We start from the raw sequence: 27,914 nt of genomic DNA, 5'->3' as shown, positions 1-27,914 counted from the left end.
TCTCTTCCTACATCCAGGTCATTAATAAAGATGTTAAACAGCAGACCTAGAACAGATCCCTGTGAAACCCCATTTGAGACCTCCCTCAAATACAACATCATTCCATTAATAGTTACTCTGGTTGTTTAATTATGTATCAACTTAATGGTAGTTATGCCAAGCCTGCATTTCTCCAGCTTACTTATCAGACTGTCATGTGGGACTGTGTCAAAAGCCTTGCTGAAATCTAAGTATATTATGTACACCGCATTCCCCCATCCAACAAATTGGTTACCCTCTCAAAGAAAGAAATCAAACTGGTTTGGCAAATGTATGTATTTTATACAGGGGAACAGCTTCAACAAGAGATTGAGACACAACCCAGAATCCCCTCCTGGTTAGAGCACTTACCTGGTTCAAGGTCCCTTGATGTCAGGCAGAGTGGGGACTTGAACCCAAGCCTGCCACATGCTAGGTGAGTGCTCTAACTGCTAGGCTATAAGATAGGGGTATTGCCTCCTGTCTTTATAAAGAAGGGCTGCCATGGTTTAGGTGCCCAACTCCCAGATAGAGTTCGTAACTGTGAATCATGAGCAGAGTTAGGTGCCTAACTCCCCTCTAGGGTCAGAGTTTAGGCCACCCCCCTTTCCTGCATTTCCTACTGGCTAACTTAGGCAGCTCCCTCCTCATCCTGCTGGAATTTTTACGAGAGCCTGAATACCTAGGTGGCAGGCATAGGCACCAACGCGGTGGGTGCTCCAGGGCTGGAGCACCCACAGGGAAAAATTGGTGGGTGCAGAGCACCCCAACCTGCTCCCCCACCCCAGCTCACCTCTGCCTCAGCTCTGCCTCCTCCTCTGAGCAGGCCACCACGTCCTGCTTCTCCCCCCTCCCTCCCAGCGCTTGCGCTATGAAACAGCTGTTTCACCCAGCAAGCCTGGGAGGGAGGGGGGGAAGGAGGAGGAATGCAGCGCTTGGTGAAGAGGCGGGGCCAGGGCAGGGATTTGGGGAGGGATCCAATAGGGGCAGGGAGGGGGCGGAGTCAGAGTGGAGTTGGGGCAAGGGACGCAAGCTCCCACCGGCGCCAACAAAAGTTGGTGCCTGTGGTGGCAGGGCCCCAAGTCAAGTGCTCCAAGGCTTTAGTCCCCCTTGTGAATCTAGCTCTGTCTCTTCCTCTCCACTCCCAATGGAAAATGAGTTCTGTACAAGCTTTGCCCCCCTCCTTCCCAACTGCAAACACATCAGAGGAAAGTCTAAAAATCTCAACTGTTTTGACATAATTTATTGTCTTGGATTTTTTTGCATAGGCATAAATTACAGTCTGTAGATAAAAAACAAACAAACAAACCAGTGCAGCATTTGCAATAGGCTACAGAATTAAATACAGATTAATCTGCCTGTACCCAGCTTGGTTTGCGTAAGGTTAATTTATAACACTTTCCTGGTACACACACACAGAAAGAGAGAGAGAGGGGGATAAGTGAGGCAGCTCAAGGGGAGTAAACAGAAGTTCTGCCTTAGCAGATGTTTCCCACTTATTACCATCTTGCTGTACTCATCTTCTGTATCTAGTACCATGATTACCTGTCACGTTGGTAAGAAGCAGGGCTGCAGTTGAAGCAGCAATTTTAAACACCCTCTGCCCTACAAATTGACAGCTGGTCCTGGAGCATAGGAAGAGTTAATGAACCTTTTCTCCTTTCACCACTGTTCCAACATGCCTAGATGTTGGGAGAGAGTTGGTTCAGTAGAAGCACCAGAGGCTAGGTCCACTGCTCCTAGGGGCTTGTAAAGCCCTGGTCAACCCATCTTCAACTGCCAGTCCAAGTTCCTTGCAGGTGGACTCGGAGTTCTAGGGACTGGGGCCAGGCACTTCCATGCAGGAACCCACTTGGTGCCTGGGGCAATCAGTATCTGGTGTAGGAGCCATTCGTCACCCAGTCACCACCCCCTGCAGCCAATTTAGGAGTAGTGGTGATTGATTCCAAAAGGAGGTGCTGGCCCACCCTCATCCCTATGGGCACATGGATCAGAGCCACATGCTTGATGAGGCAATGGAGGAGCAGACCAAGAGGATGTGCACTGCTTGACTTCTCCAGCAGATTTAAGGCAAGACATGTGGGCCAGAAAAAGCCCATTGCCAGCTGTGGAAGGGAGTCCCCCACTCACTTCCCTTTCACACCATCCTAGCCCTACTGGACTTCAACAGGTTTTGGAGACAACCTTGCAAAAATCAGTGTTCAGTACTCTCCGCACCTCACAGCCCCAATTTGACTTGGGGGTGCCAGCCTCAAATGGGGCTGATACAAAGTGAGCCCTTGGCTTTTCTTTCAGATAAAGAGAAGACAAATATGGATACGTAAAAACCAATTCAAAACATAAGCTGAACTAAGAACAGAGCATGCTGGCCAAAACCTAGAGAGAGAGAGAGAGACACAAACCTTCTCTGAGAAGTCACATGTTACCTTCTCAAGGCCACTGATATGAACTCCTACTCTGTCCTGCGGCTCAAAGCGGATATAGTGGGTGTGGTGGTGAGAATAAGGCCCCAGCCAGCCTGTTCACAGGTCCCTCTCCCCTCCTTCTCTTGCCAGCTGGGAACAACACTAACAGCCCTCAGGGAGGTCTTTGTGGTTCAAATCTGGGGTGGAGGGGCCTTTCCCACCTTGGTGCTGTCTCCCTTCTCCCAGATAAATCCCTGGGAAGAGGTAGCTGTCAGCTGTGCCCTGTCCAACCGTCCCCATACACTGCCTCAGCCCATGACAGCAGCTGTGAATGGGGGACGGCTGTGACACAGACCTGCCCACCCTTCCCCTGAGGGAAAAGGCCAGTCCCAGCTTCAGCCACAAGCCCCCTCCTGGAACCATTGCTACCACCATTACTACTCTCCCTTGCAGGCCTGGTAGCAGGGTCCTTACTGATCTGAACCAAGCTTCACTGGCTTACCTCACCGCCCCTACTTACAGTGAGCCCCACAAGCTCTGTGTCTCAGCACCCTTCAGCCAGCCTTGGCACCACACCCTCTGCTCGGCCGGCTGTCTTTCCCCAGATCAGAGCTGTCAGGGTCGTTGTCCCCTTATCCCCAAAGCTTGTATAATATTGTCTCGTATCCCCTGTTATCCTGCGGGATTTGTGCCACTTCCCGTGATCACACTAATACTCTCATATCTGCCCTGTGTCCCCATCAACAAACCCCATGTGTCTGGATAACTACAGCCTAGACTCTACCCCCCTATGTACAGTTGTTTATATACAGATGTACATAAACCAGTGGGGGTATAATTATACATTTTTACACCCACCACAGACTGTTATAATTTTGACTAGGGTTTTCCAAAAGCAAAGCAGGCAGGCACTACCAGACCACTGGCCCATCGAGCCTAGTACCCTGTCTCCAACTGTGGGCCATGGCATCTGATCATGCACTTCGCTACTGATCAGTTCACACCTCAGAGCCTGAGGATTAAATAGCCCTGGCCATTTCACTCTAGTTAGTGCTACTACAAATGCTACTCTAAGTGGCTAGCCCTTTATTAATCTAAGTGATTTGCCTCAGTGGTCTCCCTTGTGGTACAAAGTTCTATAGGTTAATTATACATTGCATGGAAAAGTACATCCTTCATTAATTACTAAAAACAGTGTCGGGGGGAAGAGTTTTAAAGGACATCAACACAGACATTTTGACTTGTGAATGTTTAGCACTAATTGGGGGATTTACATGTGAGAACAACACAGATGTGTGGGAATAATACGGGACCCTCTCCCACTCTGGCCACAGCCTCGCATATTGGTGAAATCCAATAGCACTCAGCTGCGGTGGAAGGGAAGGTGTTTCTTGATGACTATATAATACACTGACCTGAGTGGAAGGTTTGCATTGTTGAGGCTGTTTTACAATCCCAGGGAGATTAGATTATCTTCTCCCCCAAGGACTAAAACCCCAGTCTTTTGCTTATATATTAACCCTTTAATACATGTCTTTGTGTCCTCATTATTTCCCTTAGCTAGCAGGGACGTTAGCAGCTTTCCAGGGTCATGAGATCCAAACTCAACCCATGGCAAGCTAGCCACTGGGTCTAACTAAAACAAACCACTGATCCAATAATGGAAGGAAACAGGCGATAGTGCAAAATTATTTGGTCATGTGCCCACCCTCCCTGACATTTAGATGGCGCCTACCCAGCCAACGATGCCATAAATAGATCACTCCTTCATCCCACTGATAATAATATATGTTCGTTCATAAAACTTGGGACACTATGCTATAGTCTTCTTTAACATCTGGAAGGGATGGGGCTGGGAAGAGGGAGGTGGAGAAAGGTCTGGACTGCAAAGACTCATTTAAAAAAGTTAAAATGTCGGGCCTGACCTGGATTGAAGCCTCGTTTCCCATCACACCACCTTTTGAACACTAAAATCCCTCCCCCTCCCCACCACCACCACCACCCAATACAAACTCTTCCCTCTGGAAGAGGCAGCACAGAAAAGCATATGGGGACTAGGTTTGCCAAGGGTGGTCATTCCCCCACTTCTCCCACCCTGGGACTTGAGAGAAGCGGCAAAAAGAAGAAGAATTTCCTTAACCGGCTTGCCATTCTCTCTGGAGACAACCTCTCTCTGCCATGGTTGTCGCTTGCGGCCGGCACAGAACCTGAGGTAGCCAGCTAGGGGCAGGGGAGAGCCAGGGAGGGGTTAGTGGACCGGCTCCCCATGCACACGGAAGCGATAGATGCAGGTGTACTCCGGGTGACCCCAGTTGCTCAGAATCCGTAGCTCCACCACCTGGAACGTGCCCACATCTTCACCCTGGGCAAGGAAGAGAGGAGACATTTCATAGTCTGGGTCGCTCTCTGCAGAAAGCAACACCATTTCTAGGCAAGAGTCAGCCCCCGTTCCCCACAGATTCCTCACTGATTTCAGGAAGGGTCTTCACTTTCACACATCCTGGAGAGTTCCTATTCACCCTCAGAATTTAATAAGGACAGAACCAATAGGGCCCTATACAAAGAACTCTACAAACGTAAATGGGCCAGATCCTCTGGTCTTGCAAAGCTGTGCTTGGCACAAGACCAGAGGGGAAAGGGTGGGGGCAGAAGTGTCTTTAAGCCATCTTTGCGGCCCCTGGATCCTGGTTCTGCATTAGTCCTATCCAATGGTCTCCCCAGGCTGCCCCAGCAACCAGGTATCATCTAGATGCAAACGTGCCCCAGCCATGCATGGCTGGGTCCCAGGGGACCCAGGACCCTTCTCCCAGGCCACACCCCCATGCCAAGGAGACCAAAAATGGGGTGGGGCATAGGAGCCACAATAGTGATTCTACACCAGCCAAGGGGTCCCCTATGCAGGGGGGATCTCCAGGGGTGGTTAAGCCAGTTTTAGCATTGCTTTGTGCCACCAGAGCAGTGCAAACAGAGTGGGGTGGAGGGTCTGGCCCTTGGTATCAATCAGAGAATGAGAACCTCTCTGTAGGCTTTGGACCCTTCCTGTAGAATTCTACAGCAGGAGGAGAATTTCTATTCAGTTCTACAGGACAGCTCAGAAAGAAACCTATTGAGAGGTTACAGCATTATCCATTCAGGTCCACAGGACCTTCCCAAAAGGAAAGTCACCTCTCTAAGCCACAGCCCAGCCCGGGGTCTGGGTCAGTGTGACCCTCAGACCCCCTCCATGCCAACTAGCAAAGGGTTCACTGTTCTGTGAGAGCAAGGCCTGATAAACTCTCTACACCTAACGCACTGCCTTCATGGTATTCATTTATCCATAAATAGTGTCTTGTAAGGTATCAAATGAAAGCTGGTAACTTACTGGTCATTAATATAGTAGTAAAATGTATGTACTGATGATATTTAAGAAGTTACATATACACACACTGAAATTATGTTTTAAACTTTGCAACCAGGCAGAGCGGACAAACGGGTTTTCTGCTAGACAAAGCGTGTCTATTCACCTATCCTTGCCTGTGATGGAAATCAAGTAATGTAAAGCCAACACAGTGGAAACCTTATTTACTTACATATGAAAGGCAACAAGAAAAATAGGTGGTGGGGGAGGGGAATGGCAATCAAACAGGAGCATGAGAAGATACCTCGGAGCTAACACCCAAAACTACCTGGGAACTACGGGAGTTATCCTGTCTTTGGGGGAGAAAACAGTGAGTTTGGGGAAATAGAAGGAGAAGCAAAATGACATTTTGCCATCCTTCACCGAGGAAGCAAAAAGGACAGCGCTTTTTGCATTCAAGAAAGTTAGATGGTGGGCTAGTGATGCTGGGAGGTTGCTTTAGGTGAAGAATTGTTTTAGAGAAGGATTTTAGGCTGTCAGAGTTCAGGTAAGACTAAGAAGCATGTTATATCTTTTGTTTTACATGGAACCTGTTCTTAATATCCTTACTCACTCTCTCTTCAATCTTAATCTTTGTAAATAAACCTATTTGTTTTCACTGTAAGTAGATTTTAAGTGCTGTGTTATCATCAAGGACCTGGGCCAGTCAAGCTGTGTGTACATGGTCTCTTTGGTACAGCAAACCTGGTTATTATTGAGAGTGTCCAGGGGCAGGGCCTGGATAGTGCAGGAAATGCACCGAGCACTTGGGGTGTACCTAGCACTAGCCTGCAGAGACGGCGAGGTCTGTGGGGACCTGGAAGTCCATGCTTGTGGCCCAAGGCTGTTGGTGTCAGGGAGCTGAAGCACAGCAGGCACAGACAAGATGGCTTTTCGCTAAGGGCAGGTAGTGGCAAGGAGCCTCATAACCCCTGGGGAGCATCACGGGGGGAGGGGGAGAGGGGGGGGGCTTCCTCCAGAGTCAGTAGCCAAAACATCCTGTAGTTCACATGCAAGCGCATGCTGCACTGGATCAGACCATTAGCCCACCTATCCTTGCATCCTACTGTACCTCAGACAGTGGCCAGCAATGGGCCCGTCTTGGGAATGCACTGGGCCAAACTACCCCGTCCAAAGAGCTCCAGGCAGAGACCCTGGCACAGCAGAGGTAACGGCATTGGCAGGGACACGGAGTGTGATGACACTTCAACTGGCTTCTAAATACTAGAGCGCCCTGCCTCAGTATCCATGGAGCGCCCTGGGGCCCTACCACTCCTCCTCCGTACCTCCAAGCGGAACGTCTGGATGGGATCCCCATCCTGGTCGTAGGTGAACTGTCCGAGAACGATGCCCTCTTGCTGTCCTTCTTCGTCCAGACCCTGTGAGACCAAGTGAAGGTGGGGAAGAAAGGGAAGGTGGAGTGATGAGGAAGCAGAGAGAGAGAGGAGGAACGTGGGTTGATCAGAGCGCCCAGAGGGGCAGAGGGAGACACAGACAAGTGCAGTTAAACTCCACTCCTGCTCTCCCATGCCAAAGTAAATAAACAGGGCAGTGAGAGGACAGGGAACATGCAGGAGCAGTGGGGGGGACAAGGCTGTATGCAGAGGTGCTGGAACAATTTGTATAGTGGGGGTGTTGAGAGCCATTGAACCAAACTGTAAACCCTGGATATGATGGGAACCACTTCAAACCAGGGGGTGTGGCAGCACCCCTAGTTCCAGCACCTATGGCTAAGAGGTGCACATCCTCAGCCCTTCCCTCCCCTTGAACCCCCACCCTCCTCCTCAACCATATACCCATCCCACCCACCTCCCCACAAACCATCCCCTCCCCATGTACCCCAAGCCATTGCCTCCGTCCCCCCTAAAATGTCCCCACATCATATGGACCCCTCAGTCAACCCCTCCCTTCCCTCCTCCCATGTACTCCATTCCCTCTCCCCTCATACATCATCTCCTCCCTCAGGTACTCAGTCTCCGTCCTCCTCTCCCCAATATACCCCCTCCCCAACACATTTCCTCCTCCCATGTACTAGCTTGCTTTGCCTCCTTCCACAGGATATCCTCTCCCAATGTTCCCCATCTCACCCTGCTCTGCAACACTCCGTCCCTTGGCTTAACACACCAGCCTTCTGCAGCACCCCCGTAGGGAGACAGCAGGGAGACCATCTCTGAGGCAAGGAAACATCCTCATCTCCAATACTGAAGGGTGATTATGAATGGCAAAAGATCCCAAGACCACCTGGGTCCCCTTTCCCACACACAGACTTTTCCTCCTCTACTCCCATTTCCGTGCAGAGAAAGACACTCACAAAGATGGCGAAGTCCTTGGGTGCACTGGGGATGGTGTCCAGGGGCGAGAGGGCTTTTGGGACATGCTCCAGAGTCACAGCAGTGGGGCGAATGTGGCTGGACAGACGGATAACAGCAAAGCCCTGAGATCCACGGAAAGCCCAGCAATTCCCAGGGTTAACGTCCGGCTACACACAAAAACAAACCAGCTTTAGGGAACGGTAATAATCATCACCTCATGCAGTTCCCTAGGCCCTTTCGACCCAAAGCACTTTACAAGCTGCTATACTGGGATCCCTGACCCTCCTGGGAAGTGCAGCCACCTCTGGAATTCAACGTGGCAGCTGATAACACACCACAGTGCAAGACATGAAGAAAACGTTGGGTCTGATCTTCAACCCACCCCCAGGTCACTTTGTGCCACTGCAGTGGGGCAAAGTTACCTCTAAGATGTTGCAAAGGAGTCACTGTAAGCCTGGACTGGTGTGAAACCCACAGTTACTGTGGGGAGGAAGACACAGATGTGCCCCTGGGGCTGGTTCTGGATCAGGGGCAGGGGAGGGTTTGGCCTATCCTCAGGTGGCAGAATGACTCAAAGGAGCTGTCCCAGAACCTGACTGCCACAGAGAAAGTGGTGCAGCATCTGCAGTGACACTAGCTAGCTCTGTTAACAATTACAAGTGCTGTCAGCCCTCAGGCTTCGTGACAAAGAGCTCACTAGCTGGGATGAGGAAGGAAGGTCTTCCCCTGGTTACAGCATTGCATTCACACATGGTGCTTTTTACACCTTTCTCTGGAGGATCTGGCATTGGACGCTGTCAGGGCCAGGACATGGGGCTGGAAGGAGCATGGGCCTGATCTGCTATGGAAATTACAAGGACATTCGCAGCCTGATTTTTGAACTAAAGCCACAAATGAGGTCAGTGGGCACATACCAACGACCAGAGTTTGAGGACCCAGCTGTGATCCCAGCTAAGGTAAGATCAGGTGACAAACGGTACACCTAACTCCCCTGTTCCCCCTTCCTCGTGCCAGGACAGACGTCTTGTGTAACACAAGGTGTCACGGAGGCATCCCTATCCCCATGTTCAGATCCGACTGTTACACTGTGAGAACCCAGAGAAAGGGAATGAAATGGAGGAAGTGTGACTTCCGAGGACGGGAGACTCTGCAGCGACGGGAGAGGAGATGAGTCAAGGGTGATGTGATGGCAGTCTGAGCACCAATGACGAATTAGCTAAATCAGGGGGTCAAGGGAGGTGTTACGAGAACTATCCAGCTGGGCTCACACTGGGGCAACAGGCAGGGAATAGTCCAGTGGCAGGAAGTTCTAGCTCAGTTCACAGGGGGAAATACGGACACCTCTCTACTCAGCTTGGTCCCTACCTGCAGGATAACCCGTGGAGACTGAGAATGGTACCACAGGGGGATCCCAAACAGACTCAGCAGTGCCGTCTTTGTCTCGTAGGTTTCTGAGCATCGGGTGCTAATAACACTGGCCCCTGGGATTGAAAGGGAAACAAGAACACATGAGACCACAGCATCCTCGCCAGGTGACAAAAGTTATGCCCTCTCTGTATATCTAACTATGGCCTTGCCTGGGGAGGGGAAGATCCCAAACAGAGCATAACGTACAGGGCAGGGAGGAGATATTCCAGCTCAGCTCACAGGGCGATAGACAAGAACCATCCTACGGGCAGAGCTGAACTCCCCTTCTAACCATAGCGTGCTGTGCCGTACACGGACTCTCGCCCGGTGAGGCTGGGCTGGCCAGCTGAGTCCCACTGTAATGCTCTGTGTGCATGAGAGCCAGTCCAATACCCTCCCTCTTCACATGCCCAGATGCCTGGCTATGCGCTAAGCTGTCAGGACTTGCTGTCTCCTAGCAAGTCCTTCCTCTGCTTAACACAGTGACAGCGTCTTCAGTCTGACACCCCCTTTCTATACTTTGAGGCCATTGGAGGAGGGAGGTGAGGCAGCCACTGATTCACCTACCCCCTGATTCAAGGGCATAATCAACCATTCCAGTGCGATCCTCGCTGTAGCGCTTCAGGGCTCGGTTCACGATGAGGTGCACTTGCTGCAACAAGGAGTAAAGGACACAACAGAGCTGAATGCAAAGGCTGGAGACACACTGATCAAACACAATCCCAATACACACCCACGTGCAGCCTCTGCATGCACACACCAACACGCACAATGGTCAGCACATGATGTGCAGCCCATCACACACAAACCCCTGCCACCTACATTTGTCCCTAGGCACACGCATTTTTATACAGCCACTCATGGATGGACGGACACACACACACACACGTTGAACTCTGCCGTTGGTTGAAACGCTGACTTGCCCAAGTGGGCGAAAGGTGGCAGGGAAGCCATTTGCACCCCAAGCATGGTGTCTAAAACCACTGAAAGAAGTAAAACCAGAACAGAAGTAATGTGAACAGTGTTTGTTGGAACTAGAGGAACTGCTGATTATGGGCTTCAGGTGAGGTCACTGAATTGTTACACCACAGACCAGAATCTTCTTAAAATGAGAGACAGCATCTAAAAACACGAGCCAGTATTGATTTGTTACGGCTCAAGAACCGTGATAGCGTGGTGACCTCATCCCTTTCACACAGGTCTCTTTTGGGGAGACCCTGACAGCTCATCCACAGTGGCAAGGTGCCCAGTAACCACCACATCACCAGCATAACCATTATGGTTATCACCATGGCATGCCAGGAAATTACCATCACGCTGCTGGGCTTCCTTTCTCCTGATCCTGAAAGATGTGCTGGCCAGACCAGGCAAAAAACAGGATCTAAGCGAGACCCCTCCCATCAACCATGGCTGGGTCTTGAGCCCCTCCAGAGATGTGACCCTAAGGGCTTGTCTACACTGGCGCTTTACTGGCAAAGTTTACTGGCAACTTTCTCGCTCAGGGGTGTGAAAAAACACCCTCCTGAGCGCTGCAAGTTTCAGCACTGTAAGATGCCAGTGTAGACAGTGCACCAGCGCTGGGAGCCGTGCTCCCAGAGCTGGTAGCTATGCCCCTCGTGAAGGTGGTATTTTAAGAGCGCTGGGAGAGCTCTCTCCCAGCGCTCTGCTGCGACTACACAAGCCACATTAAAGCACTGCCATGGCAGCACTTAAGGGCTAGTCTACACTGGCAACGCTAAAGTTCCCGCAGGTTCTTTTTCCACCAACTGATCTGCAAGCAAAAGAGCAGGCAGCGGCTGCATTCTCCTATCTCCTCTTTTTGTAGGCATTTGTCTTAAGAAACAGCATGGAACTTTAAACACCACAACCTGAGAGCTACCACCTAAAATGGACTCACTTTTCCTCCCCGCAAAGACATGATACTATTTAAAAGACTTTCAAACCAGGGCTTTTCCCTTGATTTGTAAAAAGTTTTTAAACTCTCTTATTCCTTCTCTATTTGTTATTAATTACCGTATATACTCGATCATAAGCCAGTTCGTTTATAAGGCCACTCCCCCAAGATGGATAAGTAAACATGGAAAATTTTTATGACCCATTCATAAGCCAACCCTATAATTCAGGGGTCGGCAAACTTTGGCTCCCAGGCCATCAGGATAAGCTGCTGGTGGGCTGAGATGGTTTGTTTACCTCAAGCGTCCGCAGGCACGGAGGTAAACCTAAGTAAACAAAGTGTCCCGGAACGCCAGCTGCTCACCCTGATGGGCCGGGACAGCAACTGGTGGGGAAATGATTTTTGGGGAAAAGCTGGGGGTCAGGGAGTAACACCTGTGATCACTCCCCATATGACCCCACCCCTAGCCCAGGACCACCACACTCTCCCCATCCCTTCCCACCTTATCTGGGGAGGATGTCTCTGGCCTGGCCGCAGCCCGCTCCGGGGGGCGGGGCCGGGTGGTGCGGCCGCAGCCCCAGCCCAGGAGCTGCAGCTGCTTGGGAGGCTGGGGGGGAGAACAGGTGGCCAGAAGCGGAGAGACTCTGGCCCCGCCTCTTCTCTTCTGTCTCTGCTGCCTCCCCTTGCTCCCTCTGTTGGGGGGAGGGGCTGTGTCCCACTCTCCCTCTCTACACCCGTTCATAAGCCGACCCCCTTCTCTGGTGCTTCCCATTTTTACTAAAAAAATTTGGCTTATGAACAAATATATACAGTATTTGTACTACAGACACCAGCTGAGCCTGCGCCCTGCCCCCAAGTATGCTAGATGCTATACACACACACCTAGCAAGCAGGGCCAGATTAACACAGGGCCTTGGGCTAAGGGGGGTCCCGCAAAAATAAATTATATACAATTCAGTGGTCACTAACCCATCGATCACGATTAACTGGTCGATCCTGGAGCCTCTGCCAGTCAACCGCTAAAAGTTCTGCGGTGCAATAGGGCGCTCAGGCAGGCTACCTGCCTGCCGTGGCCCCACACCGCTCCTTGAAGTGGTCAGCTGCTGGCATGTCTCTGCAACCCCTGGCAGAGGAAGTGGCTCCACGCGCTGCCCCCCCCCCCCCCCGCACTGTCCCTGCAGCTCCCATTGGTTGGGAACCAGCCAATGGGAGCTGCGGGGGCGGCGCTTGCAGGCATAGGCAGCACACCGAGACACTATCCTACTCCGAGGGGCACGCAGAAACGTGTCAGCAGCAAGCCGCTTCCGGGAGCAGCGTAGGGCCACGGCAGGCAGGCAGCCTGCCTGACCCCTGCTGTGCCACCTGTGATAAGCGCCTCCCGGCTGGAACCTACACCTCGCCCCCTCTCCTGCACCCCAACCCTCTGCCCCAAGTCAGAATCTCCTCCTGCACCCAAACTCCCTCCCAGAAAGCAACTAATATAAGAGCTGTTCTAAGGTAAGTAGGCTATTTTGAATTAACTATATTCTACATGTTTTAAGATTGAAATGTAACCACAGAAAGGCTTTGTGTTAATTAAAAGGCAAGTTTAGTATGGCGTTAATAGCCTCGATGCCATAATTGTGATAATTTTGTTTTAAATTAGGAAAGACTTGTATACAGGGGCCCCACAAAAATCTAATAGGCGTGGGCCCACAGGAGAATTAATCCAGCCCTGATAGCAAGGCAATGCCTGCCCCAAAGACTTTACAGCATAAATGGACAAGACAGAAAAAGGGTGTGGGAAAGGGAATATCACCTGCATGTTACAGAGGGGGCAACTGAGGCACAGAGAGATGATACAATTAAAAGGTTACAGGGGGAGTCGGTAGCAGAGCTAGGAACTGAGTCCAGATCTCTTGAGTCCCAATCCACTGCCTGAGCCACAAGCTCACCCTTCCTCTTAATATAAAGATATATTTGAGTGTTTTGCGTTTTAATTGTCGGATTATCAAAGGTGGCAAGCCCCCACTACTCAGTGACTTCAGTGTGGGGTTTGCAAACTCTCAGCACTTCTGAAAAAAAAAAAATCAGGCTGTAAGCGACTTGACTCCCCACCCTGCCTCCTCCTTTTCTCCACGAGGGTTTAATACAATATTTAAAAGAAACCGGTTTTGTGATGTACAAACCACCAAAGCAAGTCCCTGGCAACCCCAACCCAATTTACTGTCCGGGTTCTGGGAGTGAGAAAAAAAAAAAAAAAAAAAAGCAATAAATAGGTCATAGACAATGTATGAAGCCCTAAACCCCTGATCCTCACAGCCCCATCTGCTCTGGCACATAGCCACACATGCAGGCTTGGCATATACACACCTGTGTGCATGCTAGGGACAGCAGCTCAGCCACACACACTGCACCCATCACACCTAACCATGAGCACTGTCATAACTATAAAGGGAAGGGTAACAGCTGTCCTGTGTACAGTACTATAAAATCCCTCCTGGCCAGAGACTCCAAAATCCTTTTCCCTGTAAAGGGTTAAGAAGCTCAGGTAACCTGGCTGGCATCTGACCTAAAGGACCAATAAGGGGACAAGATACTTTCAAATCTTGGGGGGGGAAGGCTTTTGTTTGTGTTCTTTGTTTGGGAGTGTGTTCGTTCTCGGGACTGAGAGGGACCAGACATCAATCCAGGTTCTCCACATCTTTCTAAACAAGTCTCTCCTATTTCAAACTTGTAAGTAAATAGCCAGGCAAGGCGTGTTAGTTTTCCTTTGTTTTCTCAACTTGTAAATGTACCTTTTACTAGAGTGTTTATCTTTGTTTGCTGTACTTTGAACCTAAGACTAGAGGGGAGTCCTCTGAGCTCTTTAAGTTTGATTACCCTGTAAGGTTAATTTCCATACTGATTTTACAGAGATGATTTTTACCTTTTTCTTTAATTAAAAGCCTTCTTTTTAAGAACCTGATTGATTTCTCCTTGTTTTAGATCCAAGGGGATTGGATCGGTGTTCACCAGGAGTTGGTGGGAGGAAGGAGGGGGGGATGGTTAATTTCTCCTTGTTTAAGATCCAAGGGGATTGGATCAGTGTTCACCAGGAGTTGGTGGGAGGAAGGAGGGGGGGATGGTTAATTTCTCCTTGTTTAAGATCCAAGGGGATTGGATCAGTGTTCACCAGGAGTTGGTGGGAGGAAGGAGGGGGGGATGGTTAATTTCTCCTTGTTTTAGATCCAAGGGGATTGGATCGGTGTTCACCAGGAGTTGGTGGGAGGAAGGAGGGGGGGATGGTTAATTTCTCCTTGTTTAAGATCCAAGGGGATTGGATCAGTGTTCACCAGGAGTTGGTGGGAGGAAGGAGGGGGGGATGGTTAATTTCTCCTTGTTTTAGATCCAAGGGGATTGGATCGGTGTTCACCAGGAGTTGGTGGGAGGAAGGAGGGGGGATGGTTAATTTCTCCTTGTTTAAGATCCAAGGGGATTGGATCAGTGTTCACCAGGAGTTGGTGGGAGGAAGGAGGGGGGATGGTTAATTTCTCCTTGTTTTAGATCCAAGGGGATTGGATCGGTGTTCACCAGGAGTTGGTGGGAGGAAGGAGGGGGGATGGTTAATTTCTCCTTGTTTAAGATCCAAGGGGATTGGATCAGTGTTCACCAGGAGTTGGTGGGAGGAAGGAGGGGGGATGGTTAATTTCTCCTTGTTTTAAGATCCAAGGGGTTTGGATCTGTATTCACCAGGGAATTGGTGAAAGGTTTTCTCAGGGCTTCCCAGGGTGGGAATCTAATTGGGAAATGGTGGCAGCGGACCAAAGCTAAGCTGGTAGTTAAGCTTAAAAGTTTTCATGCAGGCCCCTACATTTGTACCCTAAAGTTCAAAGTGGAGATACAGCCTTGACAAGCACACACACACACGTGGAGCCCCGGCCTGTCACACACATGCCCTGGCACACCCTGTGTACGCAAGTATGTAAGGGTTTCAGGGCTGGCCTGCCCCACATCGGCACACATGCACGGACAGCCCGACACACTCAAACAGCCCGACGCTGCTTTGACACTCGAGTGTGCCATGCCACAATCCCCAAGCCAAGTAAGTTACTCAGGGGAAGCTGCTGAGAAAGGCAGGGCCTCACCTCTTCGGTCACACCTGTGACTCCCTCCTGCTGCAGCGCTACCCCAATGCTAGCCGTGGCATCCCGCGCAGACACCCTTTGGTCCTCAGAGACTCTGGCGAGGATTTTGCGCTCCAGCTTCCGGAGCTGATCCTGTAGCTCCTCACGCTGGAGAACCAGGCTGCCCACTCCATCCTCCCTGGGCTGCAACAGGAACTGGCTGATCCACTGGGGGAACTGCGCTTCTACCTGAAACCACCAAGGGAAAGAGCTCAGCCCAGGAGAGGGAATCTGCACCGCAGAGCATGACAAACGATGGAGAGCGTGTGGGCAGAGCAACACCACACAAGGGCCCTGGGAGTCTGGCCTACAGACCCTTATGTGCAGGGAAGCCTCCATCCCTGGATGATACTGGATACGTGAGGACCACCCCTAACGGTGCCCAGGTTGTGGCAGAAGAAAAGGTCACCGCTCCTGGAAGTGTCCAGCTCATGAGGAGAGACGGGGGAGGGGAGGGGGAAATCATCAACCCAGAGGTGCCTAGCATATGGTGGGACCACACAGTCCTACATCACCCAGACATTCCCACGTCACAGTTTAGCAGAGAATGGGTAAAATGGGACTTCCGTTAAGGGGACGGGACGGGGTCTGAGACTCACGTCCTCCCGCACTCCCTTGATTTGTCCCGGGAGTGACTCCACGTGCTTCACCACCGCCTGTTGGTCAGACGCCAGGAGTGCGAGCTCCTTCCTCAGGCCTGCTAGCTGCGCCTCCAGCCTGCCCATCTCCTGCCGGAAGCTCCCCTGCAGGCCATCTTGTGTCGAGCTACAGAAAAAAAAAAAAAAAAAAAAAAAAAAAAAGGGGGGGGATAAAGCAAAATGAGCAGAACACAGCCTAGGTGCAATGGAGGCAGCGAGCTACGCCATGGCACCTCCAGTTTAGAGAAGAGCAGAAATGTATTGATGTCTTCCTGGGGTTGCTGTGCCCGACCTGAGCACAGTGATCTAGGTGCCATCTTGGCAGAGTCACAGAGAGAGGGACGGCCGTCTACCTGCTCCCGGACACACCGCCTTTGCACAGGCAGCCAAAGAGCACACTGGCTTTCTCTGCCACCATCTCAAAACTGCAAGAGCACATCCACCAGGCTGCCGAGCCTTGCTGCCACCTCCCTTTCGGCATCCCTGCTTTCCAGGTTTCGCTCTCTCCCGCCCACTAGCTGTGTGCTGGAGCCTTTCCCCTCCACATATTGCCTTGCTGATCTCCACGTCAAATCTTATCTTGGTTCCTGCCCACGTTTGTTGCAGTTTTCCAGGCTGCATCAGAATCCAACACCCCTCCCAGTTTGGTATCGTAGATGTGCCATGGAGCCCCGGGTTCCAGATCAGGCTTCAGAGCGATCCCTGCAGGATGCCAACCGACGCCTCCCGCTACTGGCTCCTTTAGAAATCTCATCAGCCCAAGCAGGCTGAGGACAGGTTACGACTACACGGCTACACTTGAATACTTCCCGAGAGACGGGCAGGATTACCTTTGCCATTCTGAATTCAGCTGGAGCATCCGGGCCTCCACCTCCTGTGAAAGCAGCAGTATAAAGGAAACAAACATGACAGGATGAGATCTGTCATATGGGTGGGGAAGGGAGGGGAGAGTGTCTAACAACTTCCCATAGGAACACAGAAATTGCCAGACTGGATTAGAGCCCAGGTCAGTACCGGATTTACAAAATGGTGCCAATTGCACTGTGCTCAGACTCAGAAGCCCCCCCCCCCCCCCCCCCCCCCCCGAGCCTTGGCCCCGCTCACTTCTCTCCACCCCCTCTGCCCCCCCATGCACATGGCTCTGGGGAAAGAGCCCAAGCAAGGGCGGGGCCTCAGGTTGGAACGTGGGCAGAGTAGGTGGCCAGACCACAGTCCAGACACTGGGCCCACAAACAGTTAATCTGGACCTGTCCCAGGTCCATCTAGCCCAGTATCCTGTCTGTGACCGTGGTCAGCACCAGATGCTTGAGAGGAAGGTGTAAGAACCCCTTAGTAGGCATGCATGGGATAATCTGCCCCCCTCATTAGGTCTCATCCTGGTCTCTAATACTCAGAGACCAGCTGAAACCCTGAAACATGAGGTTAGTATCCTCTACAACATTTTTGTTCCTAATTATGCTAACTCTGGATGTTCTTGTTAGAAATATGTAAGTGTCCAATCTCTTTCTGAGTCTTAAGTTCTTGGCTTCAACAACTTCCTGTGGTGGTGCGTTCCACAGTCTAGTTAGACATTGTGTGAAAAAGTATTGCTTGTATGTTTTGAATCTGCCACCTTTTAGGAAGGGCGTTGTTGTGTGTTAATGTATGACTGTGCCTAGAACACGCAAGCTCTTCAGAGCCAACGCCTCATCGCTTGTGAAAAGTGGTATGAGATCCTGACTCTCAGAAGCGGTCAGGGCCTGGGTTTTAGGTTTCCATCAGCAGCACAGGACACCTACTAATTCAAGGGAAGAGCAAATCCTGCTGCATCACCAGCAGCACTTCCTGCAGCACCTGGGTTTTCCTTGGTGGTCTCCTTATTCGAGAATTGATCTAGTCCAACTGCATTTAGCTTATGGGACCCTATGCGCTTGCAGTCCCACAGCTGCAGGCACTGAAGTGAAATGCACCTCCTTCCCTAAGAGCGCTTGGCCCCTATAGTGACACCTCCTTTTGAACAGGAGCAAAGTTTCTGGACTGTAGCATCTTTAAAGAGGGAGGTCAGTTTACCTGAGATGCCTGAGTAATCTTCTCCAGGCGCCCGTTTAAATCCTTCTGCAGCTGGCCTTGGATGGTATCTAGCTCGCTCTGCAGGGAGATAGGTGAGCAGATGCGAGATCAGCACATACACCACCTCACCCACAATTTATCCTCTCCCCCACACCTGCTGTCCACCCACCTTTATGGCATACCTGCCATACTCCAGCTGCCCCAACCCTATCCCACTACACAACACACACCCCAGATCATACTCCCTGTACCCACCCCCCTCACCAGCACACACCCAACCCCACCCCCACTCACGCCACCCTCATCCACCCACTTTGACCCCAATCCTACCACTTAACCACCATCAGCCCTTCCCACCACCCACCCACCTTGACCCCCAGCCCCACAACAGCCTTATGATCCCCCCCTCTCCCACCTCCACAGCAACAGGCCAGGGGGACAGGAAGGAAAGAGGTGGCTGTGACTTTAAAGGAGAAGTAGGTGGAGCAGGCCAGGTTTCCCCAGGAGAGGCCCCCACCTCCCCTACCTGGACATGTAGGGCCAAGTCCTCCTTCAGCGCAGCCTCTCGACGGCTCACCAGCCCCTCCAGGAGTGTCAGCGTGGCCTCGTGTGTCAGGCCTCCCCCGGCCGCCACCCCTCTCTGGAGCTCCAGCTTCTCCAGCCTGGATGCCTCCGCTTCTAGGGTCTGGAAGCGTTTCTCCAGACTCTGAAACCGAGACAGGATTTGCTGCTCTGCCTTTTACCCCCAGGGTGGCAAAAAGAAAAGAAAAGAAAAGAAAACAAACAATACGCAGTGGCAGCCTTACCCAGCTGTCCTGACAGCTCTGTACCCAACCGTGACCCGCCAGCGCAGGCTGCAGAGGGAGCGGATATATACAAGCATGTCCTCCATTCTCCACCAGGGGGCAGTGGTGTGTGAACAAATACAGGCAGGACTGGACTGCAGAGGTGTTTGAAGGGCAGCCCCCCACTCAGCCAGTGGAAGGAACTTATATAAGTGAGCACTTACATAAGTCACACCCCAGCAGAGGGCAGTGATGCACATGCAGGCACACGCATCAATCTCAGACTAAAGGGGCACCTCTGCTTAGGGTGACCAGATGTCCTGATTTTATAGGGACAGTCCCGATTTTTGGGTCTTTTTCTTATATAGGCTCCTATTCTCCCCCCCCCCCCCCCCGTCCCGATTTTTCACATTTGCTGTCTGGTCACCCTACCTCTGCTCAGCTAGCAGAGGCAGGCTGTATGCATACAGGTGGAAAATGATCCAGGCCCAGAGGCTACAGATGTCTCCCTTGTCCCCACATCTTTCATTTTCAGGGCATGAAGAGGGAGCTGCTCTCAAGATTAGAGACAGAGTCCCTCAGCCACATTCAGTCTGCCTAACCCTGCTGCTGGAGATTTTAAGGGGTAGGTGCGTTAGCAGGAGGGGTGAGCAGAAATGCTGGAGCTCCCCTCACCCCAGATCCCTCTGGCACTCACCCGAAATAACGCAGACGAATCCCCGGCTCTAAGCACCTCCTCTTCCCCAGCAACAGGGGGCGAAAGCTTTGCTGCTCCCCAAGAAAACATGGCAGGGTAGAGCATCGGGAATCCAAAGGGGTAGAAATACCAAGCACCTGGCATCACAAAAAGGGGACTGGTTGGTTCAAGTGTGTGGGGGCAGGGGAGGTTTGTACAATAGACCACAAATGGAGGTGCATCAGAAATGCCCAGACAGGCTTCAGAGACTGTTTGCTCACAGATGGGAACAGAAAGCAAACAGGCCTTGTGACTTCACCACAGTGACCATAAGGTGGGCTCCTCTCATTCAGGTACACATTATTTTTGATAAAAAGCAACAGAGGGTCCTGTGGCACCTTTGAGACTAACGGAAGTACTGGGAGCATAAGCTTTCGTGGGTCAGAACCTCACTTCTTCAGATGCAAGCCATTATTTTTGATGCAGTTCACAGCAATGACCATCACCACAACAGGAGGCAGCAGAGATCCCCCTGCAGTGTTGTATATGCTGAAGCTAGGACAAAGCAATAGAATTCAGCTCCTGACCCAGATGGTCTAGGGCAGTGGTCCCCAAACTATGGGGTGTGCCTGGAGGTGCAGCAGGGCCCAGGCAAGCCCCTACAGGGAGCAGGAATGGAGCACCACCCAGCCCTGCTCTGCCCCCAGCTCGGTTCCCAGCCCCGGCTCCTGGGGGGGCGCAGGGGAGGGGAAGGGGGAGTCCATTACAGGTAAGGGGGGCGGGGGGGAGACATAAAAAGTTTGGGGACTGCTGCTATAGGGTGTAGCCTACAGAGATTGTTTGCTTATGTTATACAGGAATGTGCTGAAACATAAGTAGGCTCAAAAAAAATAAATCTACCTCCTAAAAATAGCTTCCCCGTCATGTTGCAAAACATGTTTTGGTCCTAGCTGTTTTTCAAAACAGTTTTAGATAAAACATTGTTCTTTTGGAAAATGTTATCTATATGGATAGTCATTGGTATGGCATTTATGCAGCTATTAAAGGCAAATCTAATATTAAATTGCCAGTGAGGCAGTAGAAGGTATTTTAATTATGGGCTGGAAATATAGATATGGTAAAAGGCAGGCCTAATGCTAATTAATTATGGAGTGTTGTTATAAGTGATTATAAGAAGGACAGCACGCCCTTCTACCAACCAGGTACAGAGAAAGGATTACACCCATTCTTCTCATCCAGGACTGATCTAAGATGAAATGATGTATCCCGTGGAGAACGTAAGCATAAATGCAGAGCATGCCTGTTTTCTTTAACTAACTACACCTCTACCCTGATATAACGCGACCCGATATAACACAAATTTGAATATAACGCAGTAAAGCACTGCTCTGGGGGGGCGGGGCTGTGCACTCTGGCAGATCAAAGCAAGTTCGATATAACGCGGTTTCACCTATAACGTGGTATGATTTTTTGGCTCCCAAGGACAGCTTTATATCGGGGTAGAGGTGTATTTGATATTAAATAAAGTCTTTAATTTTATCACTGATGTCATTCACAGTCCTCCACAAAATTAAGTTACCTGAACCACCCTGGAGGCTCGAACCTTAAAGAATTCAGTTTGGTTTTATTTCTGATCATTAAACTACAAATTGGGAACACAAAGCCAAGGGCTACAAGGGGAGGGTGAACGGGAGGGTTTGGTTTCACTCATTCTGGAGATAAGGGTCAGCTGTAGCATTCGGAACTGGAGCTGGATCCCCTCACAGTCCAGGGGATTGGACCCAGGGGATGGGTTCAGAATATTAAACAGTGGTTACCAAGCATAGCGCTAATGCTGGATTTACATGGGCCAGGGCCAAACTCACAACATCCTGGCCCTTTGTGAAAGTATTTCCTGCTCACTGGAACCTGCCTTAGGGAGCGGGCCTTTGGATACAGACACATGTACAGCACAGAGGGATGCGGGCTCTCCTGTGACCTCACAGGACCATCGCATTGCCGCAGAGAACTCAGGATGTCTTCCTGAGCTTAGAGCCACTCTGTCCAGGGCATAAGAGAGGGGGGCAGGGAGAACAGCTTGGGAGCCTGGGATGACTCACCATAAGCAATGGAAGCCAGGAGCAGCAGCAGCAGGAGGAGCAGAAGGAGTTTCTTCAGAGCTGAATAGCGCCTGGAGAGCAGAGGGGACGAGGAACAGATGTCAGTGCAGCTACCCATGCCCTCTTGCCCAGGGAGTTTCTGCATCCACTTGGACAGTACTAGGCAGCGGAGAAGGGGGAGTTCTGGAAGCAAGTTACACCCTGAATCTCAACCCACACAGCCCAGCTTGGGTCCATAGTCAGTTTTGGCCACAACAACAACAACAAAAAAACCTGACCCCTGTCCTCACAGCTTTACTGGGGTCCTTCACACGAATATCTCACTGAGTTCCTTCCCTGTGGGGACTTTGTATTCCTCACCCCACACCTTCCACCTGTCCATTGCCCTGTCCAGATCCAGGTTCAGATCCACACCAACCTGCTTCCCTCTGTTTCTGGTTCCAATCCGCACTGACCTTGTTAAGACAAAGACGTCCAGCAAAGAGGCTGCGGTGGTGAGGCGGTACCACGTGGTTCCAATCCACCAGTACAACAGTCCAAAGATCCGGCCTGCAAAGACCCACACATGGCATCAGAACAGTCAGATGCCCCTTTCGTATCTTCCTCGCACTCTGCCCAGCATGCCTGCTTCCTTTCTCCGGAGTTCTTGCCCTCTCCCTGCTCTTTAGAAAGGCTATTCACCCTTTGTTGTTATTAAGGCCACCATAGCACCTAGGAGCCCAAGGTCATGCACCAGGACCCCTTTGTGCTAGGTGCTGCACAAACAGAAGCGCCCATCCCTCCTTAAAAGCACTTCTTCCCTGAGGCATTAATTCCCTGAAGAAAGAAATCCATTATACTGAATGAGATCTGTTCTGCTAGGAGTGCTGACCATCCCTGCTCACCTACTGCATGATCTAGCCCAGCACCACCATCTAATTTAGACTGTACAGCACCTAGTGTGTTGGGCAATGATTCTTTGGAGCAGGGATCATCTGTTAGTTGTGTGTTTGTACAGCGCCTAGCACAATGGGCTCTGATCCCTGACTTGGTCCTCTAGGCACAATATAAATAAATAGTATTAATGGGCCCCCTGGACTGTACCACAATAGAAATAAATGTCATTATAATGTCCTTTGAGGTATGTAAAGGCTTTTTCTCTCTCGGGTTTGCAAAGACCAAGCACACCAATGGTGCTAAACAAATGATAAGTAAGAATAATCCATCTCGAAGACAGACACACTGCAGACTTGCCTTCAGTATTCCGGCTATTCCACGCATCTCTCTTTCCTAACTGTCACAGTCCTTTAGCGGGCATGGTTTTTACTTCCATGGGTTTTGTTTTGTTTTTAAAACAGCACATGAGAAAATACCCTTCTGACCTGTGACTACTGCATGTGTGTGCATAGAGGGTGGCAGGCGTCAGTGTGCGTGGAAGAATGCTGCCTACAGAGAACGCTGACGGCCCCACACTTACCTGGAGAAGTGACCACCAACCAGAGAAAAGAGCCTGCTCGTGAGATGGCATTTCTGAACCCAGAACCAGTGCTGTTCTGATCCAAGGAAGAGCGACCTGGCACAAAGGAAGGAAGAAAAGGCCATATATCACAAAAGTGAGGTCTCATGTCTTCACTCACTGGCTTTGGAATAGCGGGTGGGATTTCCAGCATCCAGTGGGGGGGCCCTGATGCCTTAGTGAGTGAATGTTAACTATTCTCCCCCCAGCCGCAGAGACAGACCTGAGGTGAGGGGGGAACCCCACTCCAACCTCTCTGCGGTCACAGAGCCGGGCTTGAGGTGAGCCTGAAATGATGATTGCCTGCCCTGGTTGTGAGGTTATTCTCTCCCCATGCAATGGAGCCAGGACCTAAGTGGGTCTCTATTGGGAGGCCTCTTCCCCCGGCAACCTTGCTACCCATGCTGCTGCCACCTTCAGGGTGTCAGAGCCACCCCTACCTGCATAGTCATCCTCAGAGGAGTAGCCAGATGAAGAGGCATAGGTGTCATAAGTCTTGCTCTCTGCCAGCCCATTGATTTTACTGGACTCCGTACCTCCTGTGCCTCTTCTCCTCCTCCTCGCGGAGAGCTCCCCACCTGTCCAGGAAACAGAGTCCCCTTGAGAAACTAGCCAACACCCTCTTTCCTCTTCCTCCCCAGGCAGAGTGGGGCCGGTGGAGGGGACAGAATTCTGTAGGGTAGCGGGCTCGCTGCTGGTGACTCAGGGTGTGCCCAATTACCCTCGCAGTACTAGGGAGGCCCACCCCTACGCACTTACCGTGGTCTTCAGCAATCCCAATACCTGCTACCCTGATAATTCCCCTGGACTGATCTTGGTGCCCCATCAGTACTGGCTAAGAAGGGAAACAGTCTTCCCCTGTGGGACTGCGTTCCTTCACTCAGGGCTGCTCTATTGCGAGGGGGATGTGTGTGTGCATGGCTTTCTGACCACTGACTCAAGTCATTGGCAACCTGCGCAGTCCAGTGGACAGGAGCTGAGAAGACTCAATTCCCTCTCATGTGTCCCCTGCTCCCAGCTAAGGGGGCACCTTCCAAGGCAGGTCTGGGGTCCCATTGGTGAAGCAGTTTGGAGACAAAGCCCAGGTTTCAGTTAATATGTTCTTCTTTCACATCAAAGGGGAGGGGGGGCAGGGTTGCTGCAGGGAGAGGGGCTGGGGTCCCACTGGGTGACAGGACAGGGTACAGCTGGCACCGAGGGGAGACAGCACTCACCCCAGTAGGAGTCACTGTCCTGTGGGTCATCAAAGGCAGCGCTGCCCCCACCAGCAAGTCCCCTGCTGCTGCCCAGGTAGGACTCACTGATCACAGACTCGCTGTAGTAGGAGGTCTGGGTGGCAGGGGTAGGTCCCAGGTGGGGGGCTGGAGAGAGGCGCTTCATGCTGCTCGATTTCCTCCGTAGGGTCCTGCCCGGAGCAAGGAAATGAGAGAGAGTTCCTACGCTGCATGCACATGTGCAGGGTGACAAGGGGGAAGTGGAGAGTGGCGAGCCAGAGCCAGCCTTGCTTCCGGTCAGGCTTTACATTGCCCGGGGCCCTGCCTCGCCTCCCCTCCTCTCACTCACACCGCTGCTGAAGTCATTGGAGTGAAACCAGCCTGAGCTAGGAGAGAACCAGAGCACGACAGCACATTTTAAACAGTGTAAACTGCCGTCATCCATCCTTGCAAAATAAGAGCTCAGCTGGGGGCAGTCCCCTGCCACCTCCCTCCACACACACCTCTGGCCTATCACAGGGACCATCCTGCCACCCTCAAGCGAACACCCTGCCCTCTGCTTCCTGTCTGCTTCCTCTGTAGCTGCTGTGGTTTTCCTGGAAGGTATCTGTGATCAGGAGAGGTTGCTGGGTTGGGGAAGACGGTTTGACAACAACCCATAACCCAGGCTACCGGGGGCCTCCCAGCACAAGCTTGACGACTCAGCTCTGTGTAACTGTGCACAGCTGGACCCCACGCCCCCGTTTTGATCATTGCATCCCCCTCGGTGGTACAAGAGCGAGGGCAAGGCCAGGAAATGCCAAAGTATGCATGACAAGCGAGAGCGCTGTGCTCCTGCTGGGGAGGAATAAGGTGCAGGATGATTGTGAGGCACATAGGGGTTACCCAGAGCCAGCCGTGGGCTGGTGCGGCAAGGAAATCTGGCTGATAAAGCCAGGAAAGTAGCAGTAGCTTTTCTCTTATGCTCCTTTCACCACCAGTGGATGCAGTGCCCTGGGCAGACCCTAACTACCCTGACCCTCTAAGGATAAGCGCGGGGCGCTCAGGGACAGGCCCTCACCTCCCACAGAATGGTGTAAGGAGCTCTTGACAGACTCTCAGTGACCCCTGACCTGCGGCTCAGGAGTGGAAATTCACACTATGGCAAACTGACTCCTCACCTTTTTCAAGTTGGGCTACGGACAAACCTCGCAACCCTGCTGCAGGTGGGGGTGAGGTATACTGGCCCCCCACCCTGCACCCTCTTACCTGTTAGGACTGTCCCTAAAGGGGGGCTCCTGGCCACCCAGTAGCAAACTGCCACCACTGCTGCTGCCATCATCATCACCCTGGTAATAGCGGGTGGCCCCGAGGCGCTGGCTGCGCCTGGACATGACAGAGGAGACTCAATCACTAGCCAACAAGGTACCTGGGAGAGCAACAGAAAGAGATGGGGGAGCATGAGAACTCGAAGGTACTGCCTGGCGCTGGGTTGAACAGGGGGTAGGCCCACGAATGTGCACTCAGTTGTGGGGGAGAGGAAGGGATGTCCTGCAGTGGGGCAGACAGGAGAAAGGGCCTTGGAGATGCTCTGAATGCACAGATGCAATCCTCACTCACCCAGCCTCACTCCCTGAGATGTCACTGGAATTTGGGGTCTCAGGGGTTGCATCACCTGAGAGTCGTGGGGACAGGAAAGCCTGAAAGGCAGCAGCTCAGAACAGACTGGGTTGGCAGTCTCCTATCCTGGAGGTGGGATGGGGCGAGGGTTATTGCATTGGCCGCTCACCCCTGCAAACATGGTTTCAAATCCTGTCTTGTGCCAAAAGCGAGGAGAGTTCAGTGGATCTCAGCCAGTCTCCTCTCACCACCACCCAACAGCTCAGCATGACCGAGCAATCTCTGCTCAGCCAAAGCCAAGCTAACTTAGCAAGGGACGCCATGGGTCAGGACCGAGATGCACTGGCAGCGTTAGGGGGCCAGGTGGGCATCAGCACTAGTCCAGTAAATGGCCTGACGCGGCACCTGCAGCCTTCCCCATGACCTCCATTTCCAGTGCCCCAGGCTGCTCCAACAACAACAAGTTAGCTCAGCTTCTACACAAGCCAGCAGGCAGACACTAGCCTATTTCTTCCAGCATGTCACAAGCCAAACAGCTTGGCTCGGACTGGGACTAGAGGTCTCGTGGACAGAAAAAGAACACATGTCCTGCAGAAAGAGCAAAGCTTCGTCCATGTAAGTGCCTGCCTGGCACCTGTTTCTATAAAGCAGCCTCCCAAAACGCACACCAACCAAAACGTGAAACAGCCGTGGAGGCAGATACTTGGCCCAAATCCACCACTATGTTCCACCGTTTATAGGGTGGTAAATTCTTCCTCCCTTCATTCCCCCCTCTAAGAGCCCACCCACATGGGCACAAACTCCTCACATTAACTGCTGTCTTGCTGGACAGGGACTGCGCCAAAGCCTGGGTGAAATCGAACAAAGTAACAACTTTCAATCCCACCTTGTGACCTGGCACAATTCCACAAGATGCTTCCATATCTGGCGCCTTCCCACCCCCGCCCTGGCAACTCCCGCTCTGTGGACGCATCCTGCCCAGATACTTTCCACACCGTGCTAGAGCACGGACATTTCTGTGCGTGCCCCCCCGCCCCTTACATCCTGCCTCCAAACTCCTCCCTTCTAGATACACTGGGGGAAAGGGAGGGGGGGGGGGACTAATTACATCCCAACAACAGTAGCACAAGGCATCCTTCAAATGCAGCCAGGGAGCCACGTTCAGCCCTGGGCTAACGCCACTGAGATCAACAGAGTTACCCGCATGGGATAAGCTTGGCCCCTTGTCAAAGCAAACACTCTGCAGAAATGGCCCCTCTCCACTCCTGCTTCCTGGGTGCCCTCACGCCCCACGGGCGGGCCAGGCTTGCGGGGCCATGACCAGCTAGGGGGACAGGGAGCCGGATCCTAACCCGGCTCAGGCAGGAGCTGCAACTTCCCCAGCTGGGTGCCAGCGGCAGCCCCCCTCGGGCCGGCGGGAGGGAGGGCAGGGGGGAGAGCGAGTCTGGGCGGGGGAAGAGGAGCCGGATCCGGTCACTTGCAAACTGGGAAAGGGAGTAAACTGGGAACCCCCCCGGGCTGCTGCTTCCACTGAGTCTCCCCGCCCCGGGACACCCCCTCCTGCAGCGGTGCGTTCCGCGGCAACCAGCCAGGCGCTGCCCGCCGCGAGGGGTGGGCGAGCCCGGCCGGGGGCGAGGGGTGCGCTGTCACCTGGCTGCGGCGCTCTCCAGGCCGCGGGCTGGCTCGGGAGGGAGGCTCCGCTCCCCGCCCCGCTGCTCTCTCCAGCCGCCGCGATGTCGGCGCCTTTTGTGTCCCACGCGGGACGGCGCTGAGCGCCGCTGGCAGCGCCCCGGCTCGGCCCC

At 52.2% G+C, this 27,914-nt stretch overlaps 1 protein-coding gene across 3 annotated transcripts; it reads right to left on the bottom strand.

Moving 5' to 3' along the window:
• Nucleotides 1-1,241: 1,241 nt before the first annotated feature.
• Nucleotides 1,242-27,914, bottom strand: SUN2 (Sad1 and UNC84 domain containing 2). Of its 3 annotated transcripts, none has more exons than XM_005302512.5 (18): nucleotides 27,763-27,914; nucleotides 25,762-25,921; nucleotides 24,514-24,704; nucleotides 23,740-23,877; nucleotides 23,261-23,356; nucleotides 22,260-22,353; nucleotides 21,805-21,875; nucleotides 19,727-19,863; nucleotides 18,771-18,980; nucleotides 18,245-18,322; nucleotides 17,026-17,069; nucleotides 16,157-16,322; nucleotides 15,519-15,746; nucleotides 10,086-10,170; nucleotides 9,477-9,592; nucleotides 8,111-8,278; nucleotides 7,086-7,178; nucleotides 1,242-4,785 (listed from the first exon to the last, which is right to left on the bottom strand). In XM_005302512.5, exons 2-18 carry the CDS (start codon nucleotides 25,884-25,886, stop codon nucleotides 4,672-4,674), a joined length of 2,154 nt encoding a protein of 717 aa, XP_005302569.2. In that variant the 5' UTR covers nucleotides 25,887-25,921; nucleotides 27,763-27,914; the 3' UTR covers nucleotides 1,242-4,671. The 3 variants fall into 3 exon arrangements, with proteins under 3 accessions (XP_005302569.2, XP_065437010.1, XP_042699476.2); XM_065580938.1 differs by having other exon boundaries at nucleotides 18,771-18,950; nucleotides 27,763-27,902; XM_042843542.2 differs by lacking the exon at nucleotides 23,740-23,877 and having other exon boundaries at nucleotides 27,763-27,902.

Source organism: Chrysemys picta, chromosome 1 (assembly GCF_011386835.1).
Source record: "Chrysemys picta bellii isolate R12L10 chromosome 1, ASM1138683v2, whole genome shotgun sequence".
NCBI classification, from domain to species: Eukaryota; Metazoa; Chordata; order Testudines; family Emydidae; genus Chrysemys; species Chrysemys picta.
This window is presented reverse-complemented; position numbering and strand designations above follow the sequence as displayed.

What these genes read in the sequence shown, in the direction of transcription:
- SUN2 (XM_005302512.5), bottom strand. Translation starts at nt 25,886, where the DNA reads ATGTCCAGGCGCAGCCAGCGCCTCGGGGCCACCCGCTATTACCAGGGT. An exon ending in ATTCGTCTGCGTTATTTCGG is followed by an intron (nt 18,981 to 19,726) that starts GTGAGTGCCAGA and finishes TGGGGGTAAAAG; the next exon opens with GCAGAGCAGCAAATCCTGTC. An exon ending in CTCCACGGGTTATCCTGCAG is followed by an intron (nt 8,279 to 9,476) that starts GTAGGGACCAAG and finishes TTTTGTGTGTAG; the next exon opens with CCGGACGTTAACCCTGGGAA.